Genomic DNA, 12,312 nt, shown 5'->3' with positions numbered 1-12,312 from the left:
GAAATGGACTGCGGGAAGCACCTGTGCTGAACTGAGCACACATTTAAAACCACCATTACTCCTGAGTGCCCACTTCCTTTGGGACCGCGAATGCCACCCATGCATGTACAGTACAGAGATCATTGTAGACAGACATGCACCAAAACCTACTCACACTTCTTCCTCCAATTTAATGAGTCACCGTGTTAGTGGCTTTGTGATGTCAAAAGACAAAACAAAAGTGGCCAAACAAAATAAAAGCAGAAGCGGAAGGAAAAGAGACTGGAATACAGTTGAACAACCCAATGAAGGAAGTGGAAAATTAAATAGTCTAAAGACAACTTTTGAATGTAGAAAGATTTCCTGAACAAGTGTTTAGATGTTTAGCTGGTTCATGCACATTTTAATGGCAAAAACAACCCTGGGAGACAAACCTTCAATAAATATGTAATTAAAGGAAAAAACAGAATGAACAGAATGGTTAAATTACAACTTTCAGCTCTTGGTTAAGTGTATTCAAAATGAACACTTAATGGCCCCCTCAGCTCATATTCTGTCCTGAACAGGGTCTTTTAGCTCCTCCATCCTTTCTTCTTATTGGCTGCCCCTCACAAACAAGATTTGAACAGCAGATGGGTGGGGCTTTGTGCTCACAGCCACAGTTTTGTGCCTGACATATATGACCATATTAGGGTCTGAAGCTGAGTGAGAGTGAACTTAATTATCACAGCATGACCTCTCCTCTGCCTTTGATCTATTCTGTTTCTCTAAAAGTAATCTGAAATTTAACCAAATTCTTAAGCTTATTAGATAATAAAAAATTAAAAGAAAAAGAAAAAACACATCATTGTGAAGGAAAGTGATACTGAAATAATTCACACCAAAAAGCAATGAGATCAGGTACATTTGTAGAGTCCAAACACAACCGCATGCACGAATAAATGGTTTGCATTTACCGGTATCGGCTTGTTGGTAATTTCCCACCCTGGATCAAAGCTTACAGCAGGAAGCAGATGTGAACAGACCTCATAATCCCAATCATCTGGGACAGGGGCTCATTGTGTGTTTCGTGTGTGCTTGGTGCCTATGTGCACGTATTAATCAGCTCCCTGCTCAGATACTGTATTCACTCTCTATATTAAAGGTCAAGCTGCTGACCAAATCTGCACTTTGCTGTGCGATTCTGTGGATTAAGATGACATTTTGGATATGATATTAATAACGATAATGAAATGCGGGATTATTTTCTTCCATAACACACTATACATCAGCAGGGCAGAAGCAGGATAGGTGTGAGTGCAGGTAAACGAATGTGGGTGAGGTGCTATGAACGATATGACTCGTCCCCATTTCCTTTCACGTTAGTCACACATTGCACACACAGGTCATCATTTCCTGAGTATTTCACTGTGTTGGTCCCTTATCTTGATCAATTAAGATGTTCTGGGTTGTTGGTGGGTAAGCTAGCTTTTATCCACACACACACACAGCAAAAATATTGCGTTACATCTTCTGAGAAACACCCAGCTTAGAGGCAAAAGGCTCTTTTTTGGGTTAAGCCACGGAAAAAGGGCGGTTGAGAACGAAGGAGGCTTGTGACACGACAAGAAATTGGGAAGTCTTGTTTCTTGTTGTAGTAACATAAGGCGGGCTGATGGCGATTGCCACACAGACAAAAACAGCAGCAGACCCCTGCTGTGTAACCCTCTTTGACCCATTCGCACAAACAGGCTTATAAAAGTTAATTTACAGCAGCCATTTGAAAACTTCTTACCAAGAAAGTGCAAACAAATCAATTTAAATATGTTAATTACTTTTTTACAATATTGTTAAATGTTTACTTAAATATTTGAGATTTTTGTGACATTTCTCTCCAAGTACCTGTAACTTTTAATTATTTAATATTTTCAACTATTTGTTCATTAAAAATAAACACCAGTGTGCCGTTGTAGATTTGCAGTAGCCAGTTGTGGACTTAAAATATTATGCATGTTCTGTCATTCAGTGCTGTGCTATAATTATTATGTTTACAGCTCAGTTGCTCCAGTGGCATTTTATTTATATTCAAGTTAAAATAGCACAGCTGTAACACTATAAGCGACACAGGACAGTTGGGTTAGCGATCTTGGTGGAGAATTTGCATGGCTGATGCTCAAGCCCAAGTAATCACTCACTTGTATTTCTAATGCAAGAGTAATGTTTTAACCTTCAGCATTGTGTGTGGACTTCACTAGTGCCTACTATGCCTGGTGTATTATTGGTTAGTTATGTCACCCGCCTGTTAGTATATTTTATTTGCATTTTGTATTTTGTGCTTTATATTTGTATTTATTATTGCTCTTAACTCATTCTGTGAAGCACTTTGGCATACCTGTGGTTTTTTAAATGTGCTATATAAATAAAATTTTATTGTAATGAATGATTGTTTCAGTATTAACATTAAGATTGTAAAACTTAAAAAAATAATCAGCTTCCTTAATTTCTGAGTTCTCTAAACTTGGGATTTACAGTGTACATGCACTCTGTGGATTAAAAGAAAATTGCCTTGGCTTTGGCAGAGAATATGTGTACTGATTGTGTAGACATATCTATAAGGTAATCAAGTCAGGTTATCAGTTAATGGTGAGACAACATTGGCAAAAAAAATGCCTTCTGACAATATAATCAAAGCAAAAAACAGACCACGTGTCAAATAACAAAGAAGCTCTTTTACGCAAGTTTAAGAAACCACTGCTAAACAGCCGTCATAAACAACAGCATCGGAAAGTAGCACCTGATAAGATAAACCAGTTGTATCACTCATTCTCTTCTGCTATAAATGGTAGAAAGACCATTTAAAATTATCTGTACCTACATGATGGAGCCCAGCAGACTCTACATTGAACCGGCAGTAGACTGGTACAAAAAGGAGACTGGTTAATGGCCTCACTTCCAAAAGTTTTCCAGGAGAAAAAAAAAAAATTTTGGTATTCAACAAATTTTTAAAAAAGGAAGAAAAGCATTTTATCACACAGGGTTGAGTAGGCAACCCACATGCCATAAAGTTGAGGCCTGGCTTTGATTCGGCCCCATAGCCATTTACTGTACGTCTGCCCCCAGGGCTTTCTCCCAGATTTCCTGTCTTCTCTACATCATCTGATCAAACATAAAAGCTGCAAATAACCCCCAAAATGTATATATAAATATTTAAAATATTGACACCAGTCTTAAACCTTGGGTTAAGGCCACAGACGACATAAAAGATGGACATAGACATTGTGATGTCACCTGCCAGTGTTTCCACCACAATCACCAATGATCACTTTCTAGAAGCCAGATGTTACCTTAAATGGATAAAATGGAGGGAGTGCTAATTTATCAGCTAACACTAGTTAGCTTGGTGTATTCATACACAACCCAGGTGCAACAGAGAGACATGCATATCGACTAAATAGTGCTACGTAACAGACTAATAAAATACCTGAATTTCACTCAATAAAACTAAAGCAAATTTCTTGGATGTTCTGTACCACACAACAACCCATAATAATGAGATACTCCATTAAAAATGCTTCCAAAGGCTTCAACAAAACACTTAGTGAAATGTTTAATGTCTAATAGTTGTGGATGAGGTCTTGCAGACTGAGCAGGACACCTGGCAATCAGCATAGCCATACTCCTAACACAATTATCCAGGTGGATTAGCTTTAAAAAATTAATTTAAAAAAAAATCCACCCCACTTGGATATTGGATCCAGTTGGATATTTTATTAATAGGAGAGTCTGTGGAGACTGAATAAGTGTTGCCAGTCTCAGAATGGCACCTTAAGGAAACAGAGTTTCTGCCATTTTCACCGAGGTAACCCCTTGGTTAAGACTGATGGGTCATTTGTTGTTAACATTTATATAACTTATCAGGCCAGTGTTTTCTCTTTCTCTCTCAAAAAGAAGTCACACTGTGCAAATACCTGCTGAAGAATTTGTGTGTTTGTGTGTGGGGGTTATACATAAGCAAAAAAGGCTTTCAGATTCTACACTTAATATGCGAACACACACAAACAGACATATACACACTTCACATAAGGGAAAGCCCCCTCGGTGACACTGGAAATTGTTGCCACACACAATCATAAACCCACCCAAACACACACGCATTGTCACATCTCCTTTTTTTCGTCTCCTTGCTGAGCGTTTAATGTCTGTGGCCTGATGAGCACTATAGAGAAGCATGTGTGTTTGCACTTTTTCACTTTCTTTGATGTGCTCCTTCAGAGTAATCTGCTTGCAGGAAAGAAAACACACACAGAGAGAGGCTGAACTCCAATTTCTAAACCCCGTCTAGACTACAAAATTAAGTCCAGTGTTCCCAAAACAGGTACATGTGTTTTTATGAGAGTATTTAGAAATAATATCACCCCAACACAGTCCATAACTCACACTTCAACTTTTTCCTTGTACTGAGAGGAGACTAACAGACTTCCAGTAGTGTAAGAAGCTCTGGTTTAATTCTGCACAACTGATGTCTGACAGCATTTGGAGATGCAATGTTACTCAGGACAGCTCTGCAAAAAATCCATGCATACGACCCCATGAGGCATTTGATTCGAACTGTTCACTAAATGTTTTACCAGGCTGCATGGTGGCCCAGTGCCCTATAACACAGAGGTCACAAGCTAAACCCCTGCAGCTTCTATGTCAATCAACCTGCCTTGAGCTAAACTCTATATTCTATAATCAGACTTTCTCACCAAGTGTAGTCAAAGTGCAACTGTTGTCTGTACAGAGGTCACGTAATGGGTAAATGCGCTTGGAGAAAAAAAAAAAATAAAAAAAAATGTTACTGACAGCAAAGCCCATTCAAATGTCTTCCTTTCCCTTTAAACCCAAATGAAAAATACTTTCAATTAGAATTTTTGATTGGCTGATTAAAAAGGAAGTAAAGTGGAGGCACTACTTTAAATAGGATCCTTCCTCTGCCCACAGGAAGTTACATATAAAAACGAAATCGTCTCCAGGAAACCAGTGAGAGCTTACCATGTAGAAGTTGAGCTCATTTCACCACGCCAGATTGTGAGTCAGTGATGCAACTTTAGTCACAGCATTATTTATGACACAGCTATTTCCAGGTAAGGGACTGATTATTACAATCTAAGGATCAAGTCATAGCAGCAAAACAGAAGCGATCTGATTTTAAATGTGAATACTAAAACATTGACCTTGTCAAGGGGGCGGTCATGGTGTAAAATAAATAAATAAGTAAATAAATAAATATTAAATTAATTAAATTAAATTAAGGTGCTCTTCAATTCACTTTTAGTTCAACAGATGAGCAGCTTGCTAGCATTGTGTGATATTAAGCCTTGAGTTAAAGCAAGGCCAAAGCAGGTCTGTGATCTTCTCCAGCCTATGCAGCCAAAACATTTTGTCATATGTTTAACATATATGCAACATATTCGTTGCAATAATTTGTTAATTTTAAGGTACAAGGTGATGGGTAACATAGGTGCTGCCAAACATAGATTGTATAAAGAAGATGGTAGTAGGTCTGAAAAGTGAAAGCAATGCATAACTGCTTTTTAATAGTCAGCAGAGGGAGATCTGCTGGTTTCAAAAATACTTCCAAAATTACAGATGTTTATGGGAAAGTGGTCCATGCTTCCTTGCTTTTTGACCTCTAAGCTGTAAGCACTTTCCTGATGACTTTATGGGCTTAATCTCAAGTTCTGGGTCATACTGACTAAAACACGAGGCACCATCATGGGTCATGGGACTTCACTAACCAATTGGTAACATTATTTTAATCTTTTATTTACAGTCTATGTCATCAGCGTGTGAATGGGTTGTGAAATTAAGTTAGACATGTTAAAGGGATTTTTCCCCAGTTCTCTTTAAAAGCCTTTTCTGCATTGTAGTTAAAATGAATTTTTTTTCCTGGGAAAATCCAAAGTACTGCTTCCCACACAGAAACTTTACTTAGGCACGCTACGCAATAATAATAATACCTGCTCAAAGAAATCTGAAGACTCATTGTGGCATTTTACATTTTGCAATCTGTATGAGAGAACTATGCCACTCCATGATCACTTTACATCCCTGCTTTCTTATTTTGAATGGTCACCGCTAACCAGCTAGGCTGCCTTATGATTGTGCTGATCGATACTGATCGCCGGACTCCCCAGAGACATGCGTCCATGGCTGAACGTACCCATTCACCCATCTTTGATTGTAGCTGGCAACTGCAGTCTCTGTTACTCTGACGATCAGGTCTGGTCTGTAACACTAAGGAGAAGCAGGTGGAAAACGACTTTGTGTTCCCAAACAGAGCTCACAAGAACTGCCAATCTCAGTAGAAAAGGGTGGAGCTGAAGAGAACCGGTGAGCTGGTACAGGTGGCTTTTAAAAATATTTAGTCATTTATATGGCACAAAAGGTTTGTAATGATATATTATATATACATATATATATATTTTTTTAATTTAGAGCTGTGAATCATGCAAAGCTTTTTAAGTAGATGCCAAGGGTAAAAAAATATTGAGCTGCAAATGATGAGAACAGGTCAACTTTAACAACAAGGCTTTTCAGAAAGTTGCACAGAGAAACTTTAAATCATAATTTATGCCCACATAAAGCCTATACTTTAAAAATAAATGAATTTCAATATTTTTTCTCTTTTTTTAAGTAAACTCGATGGTTCATCTTAATTCCTCCCCTTCGTGTCTGTTTGACCAGGCTATTAAAAAAGTAAATAAATAAATAAATCTGACTCTCTTACATAAGCACTAATAGCTGGTTTGAAAAGTCGTGGGTTGAGAGAAACAGCTGATAACCCCCCTTTTTCTGAAACAATTACAATTGCCATTGTTGCATCTGCACAGATGGTCCAAATAACTGCACATATTTGACCTTTTTTGCATGTGTACTTTTTGGATTAAGTCACCATTACAAAGCAAGAGTGTTTACAGTAAAAATGCATCTACCTTTTACTGATGACATTGCTTAACCTTAAAATGGACCAATCATGCTCATTTCCACCTCCATATTTTTTTCCCCTTGGGCTCTAGTAGAGTAGCTTTCCATGACTCAAAAGAACCCCAAACTTGTTTATCCTATACTTGGTCTCAGCTTATTACCTGGCTCCTGTCCCTTTAAGCCAACAGTCTTCTGATTGGCTACCTCAGCAAACAGATGGTTTGAACACCAGATAGGTGGAGCTTCTGTGCTACTTCTTTCACATCATACAAAGCCAAAAGTAGGGTATTCACCATTGCAATAGTTTATATATGACAGGTGGAAGGTGAATCGCTTCAGAGCTGACATAAAATGCTCTTCAAGAGCTCAGTCATATCTATAAATAATGTAGGTCCTTGGAGCAAACATTCAATTCTCAATGTACATCTTTATCCTCCACTTCATAAGTATGCAGACATACATCCCATGTAATCTGCCTCTATATGACTGCCACTGAAACAGCTCACTGTCAAGTTTTCTAATAAGGTCAAACATGGCCAGATACCCCACGATACTTTCCAATTAGCGTCCCAGGTGGAAGAAAAACCTGAAGTTTCCCCACTGCATCAAACAGCAAAACAACTACTGAAGAAAACGTATAATCTCTGACTCTTTGGCCCACTAGAGCCTGTAATTATGTCAATAAAACACATTCTATATATAAACAACAATAGGCAGTTAAAGTGGGTGTTATGTCAGGGTGTTCTGGTGACTCACTTCATAGAGAAGCACACCCCATGTGCTTGTGGTATTGCGAGCTTGACTCCAGCAATTGAAAGCCTCACACAAGACTTGAAATCAACGCCACAGGCTAGCAGCAACTGGCTAAGACACTTACTTACATGTTTGCTGCGGCTTGTGAGCGTCAACAATGCTCTGTACACTGGCACACAAGCCACATGTGCTCAATCAGGACAAATTTTCTTGACTGCTAGCTGGTGCGTTTGCTAAATAATTTAGCTGAATCTCAACATTCACAAGCTGCTGCCAGCTGTTAAGAAAATTTAGCTTGAAGCCCAATTTTTATAAGCCTCATTCAGTAACTTTGCATGTACAAAAATAACCCCAATTACCATGACTAACGAGATAAAGGATAATTGATTTAATGGAAGCACTTGAATGCCCCAGCGATTAAGTTTACATGAGCTGCATGATTGTCAAGGGACTGTCTAGAGACATGTGCGATAGCCTAAGGCTAACAGGAAATATATTGTATTTCATGCCAATGAAGTTCATTTGAAAGGAAACCACAGACATCACACAAATAATCAAAAGTTAAAGCCTGACAAGCAGTCAGTAGTGTCCTACAACTTCTTAAAAACACCACATTTAATAGCCTAAAAACGCTTGGTGGGGTGTTTTGCTGGAAAAACTGACAGGAAGAAACACTTTCCGCTTTAAAAGCTTTAAAATTGTTCTCTTCCCATACAACGTGTGGTTGTTGTAGGCAGTTTGACAAGGCGTGGACGTGTGTAATCTATGAATGGCAAGTATAGTGGTGCTAAAAGAAGAACCTGCATTTAACCAGTTGAGTCTAGAAACAGAATTTAAGGGCGAGAGAAAACGGGCAGGCAATAAAATCACAAACATATGGACACTGTACTGAGTCTGCCGCGTAAAAATTCATCTAAAGAGGGCATGCATGGTGAAATGAATCTTCTGTAAATAAGCCAAAAGCAGACTAGTTCCAGCTCCGTAGCTCTCGTCCACCATGCACTTCCTTAATGCCTCTCACATAGCTGAGAACAAAATTTTTTTTTTTTGCCGAACATCTCCCAGCTCCTCGTTTTCTGCAACTCTCACTCAAAAGACAAGACAGAAGGCTAAGTCATGAGCACAAAATTAGACACAGATTCGGTTATTATAGAAACTGTTATGTACTTAATCTGAACGAGAAAGAGAGGCCTCGATCCAAAGTGTGCCAAAGAGTTGCATTTTTATAGCCAGGACAAAATGTTATGAAATGGGCCAAGAAAGAATGTTGCAAGCTCCAGCAAGCAGCTTGCATGAAGTAGGGAAGTGAGGAGAGTCTGTGTGTGGGGGAAAAAGTTAACCATTCTGGTGCTGAGGAGCTTAATTCCCACATAATCAAACTGCAACATGATTAACATGAAACTAGGCTGGATGATAAGGCTGCTCATGAAGGAAAGTAAACCTGTTAAACTGTAAACTTGCTGTAAATTAAGATAGTAAATCAATTTCCACCGGAACATTTCTAAACGTATCTAAATTAAAGTTGACTCAATGACAGAAATGTTTTTATAGGAGTGACATTCCTGTTGTGGCATTTTAAACCATTTCACAAGCCTTGGTCCTATTTTGAGTCCAGACTTTCAACACAGTGACATCCAGTTATGTAGTGAAGGCAAACTAATGACTGTGGGTCAGCAGTCACCGCAAAATATGTAATCAAAATCACTTCAACAGCAAGCATCTCTAATCTCAAAAGATCCTCTCCACATGTAAGAAAGTTGCCAGATTAAAACTAATGCTGTTGTAAGGTTTAGTTTAAATCAGGGATGTCAAACTCATTTTAACATTGGGGGCCAGATACAGCCCACTTTGACCTAACTACATGTTTGAACTGAATGACAGAAAAATAATTTTTTGTAGTAAATGAAAGAAGTCTGTCAGCATGACTCTTAAATTGTAAGAAAAAAACCTGTAAAATTACATGCTACAATTAGGTGTATCCATTGCACACATAAATGACCTAAAAATAATCAAATATAGCAACCATACATTTCTATAATAGACAAAAAACTGGAACCTTTCAAACATTTAATTTTTAAAATCTTTGGTGTAGCTTGAATCTCCATGTGGGTGCCTTTAGAAGTAAAGATAAAGCTGTAAAACATTTGAAAATACTGTTAAAAGTCCAAAATTTATACCCTCAATCATGTCTTCCAAACTTTGTAGTAGGGTCTGATTGGAGTCTTTGCCTGGCCTCCAAGCCTTAGGTTTGACAACCCTTGTTTAAACGGTCTTTTTTTTTTCTTTTTAAATATATGGGTCCAGTGTATGGGGAGCTCTTTGCAATTTGCTTTCCTTAAACTGGAAATGTAAATAAAAGTTTGCAAGTGGCCAGATTTATCAATGACCACAATAGATACCTGCTAAAACTTCTACTAAAATTGAGTCATTTTATAAATAGTTGACAGGATTTTTTTTATTACTGGAACACAGGGAAAACCACAGGAAATAAAGCATGCAATCAAGCTTAGGTTTGTGGATATTTAGTGCTTATGAGGACAATGAATCACTGCACTGTCTCAATCAAGCATATAGCCACAATAAAAGATATACCTACAAGCTGCTCCAGCAACGTCATTAAAATAAATAAATAAATAAATAACCAAGAGCTAGAGAGACAATAATATATCTTGTCTTTATCATTTGCCCTTTTTAAAAAAAATTTTCAAAGAAACCGGAATCGGCTGTATTTCTGTGGCATGGGAGACAATGCTAGGCCGCCATGTAAAGCCTGGAAATGGGAGGAAAAAGGAAGAGGGCAGTGTGGCCACCCCTGCCTCACCTCCTGGGGGATACACAGAGAACCAGGAGACGGGGGGGAGGCTGGGTATGATATGAAGGGTCAGTATGGAGGAAAAGGTGGAGGTTATAAAGGGAAGAGGGTACATGTGAGACAGATATAGGATACAAGAGGCTAGGTGGAGGCGCCTGTTAATTTTGACCCACCATAAAGTCGCTGCCGAAGTTATCCTCTCCCCTCTCATCGTTCCCCTCGCTCATGGCCTTCACCCCCTGGATAAACTTTCTCAGGATGCCGGCTTGGTCCATTTCTTCAATCTTCTTGTTGCCTTTTCCTTTAAAAAATCTCCCAAACTGGCAGGGGGGTAGGGGAAATGTTACAAAATAATAAAACAAAAGCGGACACAGGGAAAGAGGGAAGAAGGAAGGGAGGGGAATAAATAAAAATAAATAAGCTTCACGGGTCCTCCCAGAGAGTCATCGTCCGCTCACAACACAACACCTTTTTTTTTTTTATTATCGCCCCATGTTGTTTCTCCCTTTCCTTCTTTCTTTCTTCTGGACTGTTTTCACAACGACAGCGGTTAGTCCCAGAGAAAAGCAGCAGCGGCCGGATTTTCTGCCCCGTAAACAACTTCACAACCGCGGCGGTGCACGAACTGTAAACACTTGGCTATGCGAGAAAAGAAAAATAAAGGAAAAAAGACAAGAGCCTAGGTCTGGCCAGCTTATGTACCCCTCCCTGTCTACCTCGGTTGCCACATTCACACACTGCTGCTCGTTATTCGCTACTGGGGAACATCCGGACTGGGTAAAGCCAAGGAACAATTAGGCCCGCCCCTTCCAGGATATACTTATATCTGATTGACTAACGCTGACCAGGAATTAAAATCCAAGTGGCTAAACTGGGTGTCGCTCCACCCAATAGCGTGTTCTCATTGGATAGAATTTGTGCCTGTCGTTTTGACGCTATTCGTCATTGGTGAGCTAAATTACGATCCAAAAACGTAAGGTTTAAATAAACGGCGTTACTGTTTTGCTGTAATTTTTATCGATACTTTAAAAATTATTTGTTTTTATTCGATGATATGCTGCTTCACATAAAAATGTTTTTTCTTACAGTCTGATAACTATATATCTAAATAGGTCATCTGTATTATTACATTTAATTGGGAAAACAAACACATTTATATCTTCGTGAACGATATAGTCCTACTCTACTGTAAATTTTACATAATTTCATTTGCCTAAAACTTTAGTAACCAAATTATTTCTCAATCCTACAGTAGTATTGTAATACTTCGCACTTTACGAGTATAGGTATATATTGCAATTCACTCTGCGTGTCAGCGCTACTTAACAAATACTAATTTAATGGGAATTGTTTATCAGAATGTACAGATACACCTTTCTAGATCTGTCCTGGTAATTTGAATTACTAATACCTTCTCTATAACCTGCTCCATAAACCCCATTTGAAAAACTCAGTAGATCATCAGTTTCTGAAATACTCAAACCAGCTCATGTGACACCAGCAACAATTCAGAGTCACTCGAATCAAACTTCCTCCCAATTCTAATGCACAGTTTGAACTTTTGCAGGTCGTCCTGACTATGTCTATATGTCTATATGTCTATGTCATGCGTTAAGTTGATGCCAAATGAGTGGCTAATTAGATATTTGTATTATAACAGGTGTACCTAATAAAGTGGAGGTGAGTGTGTATATATGCATGCATTTCTGTTTCTTCACATCGGTGGAAAAACATTGCTGGATGATTTTTTTTTTATTTGTCACTTTCTTAAATCAGTGATCACATTCATTTTTAGAAAAATAGAGGACATCAGTAAACGT

General features: G+C 38.5%; 1 protein-coding gene across 5 annotated transcripts in view; it reads right to left on the bottom strand.

The window, feature by feature from the left end:
• Nucleotides 1-11,259, bottom strand: part of ptpn12 (protein tyrosine phosphatase non-receptor type 12) — a 54,973-nt gene extending 43,714 nt beyond the window's left edge. For 4 of the 5 annotated variants that reach the window (XM_040035239.1, XM_040035240.1, XM_040035242.1 and 1 more), the window contains exon 1: nucleotides 10,666-11,258. In XM_040035239.1, coding sequence (XP_039891173.1) covers nucleotides 10,666-10,767 — 102 coding nt within the window. In that variant the 5' untranslated portion in view covers nucleotides 10,768-11,258. Of the gene's footprint in view, nucleotides 1-10,665 lie in introns of all 5 variants that reach the window. The other variant, XM_040035238.1, reaches the window with a different exon arrangement.
• Nucleotides 11,260-12,312: the final 1,053 nt, after the last annotated feature.

The sequence above is a fragment of the Simochromis diagramma genome, unplaced genomic scaffold (genome assembly GCF_900408965.1).
Source record: "Simochromis diagramma unplaced genomic scaffold, fSimDia1.1 OVJJ01000816.1, whole genome shotgun sequence".
NCBI classification, from domain to species: domain Eukaryota; kingdom Metazoa; phylum Chordata; class Actinopteri; order Cichliformes; family Cichlidae; genus Simochromis; species Simochromis diagramma.
The sequence above is the reverse complement of the archived record's forward strand: the minus strand, read 5'-3'. Positions and strand labels throughout refer to the sequence as shown.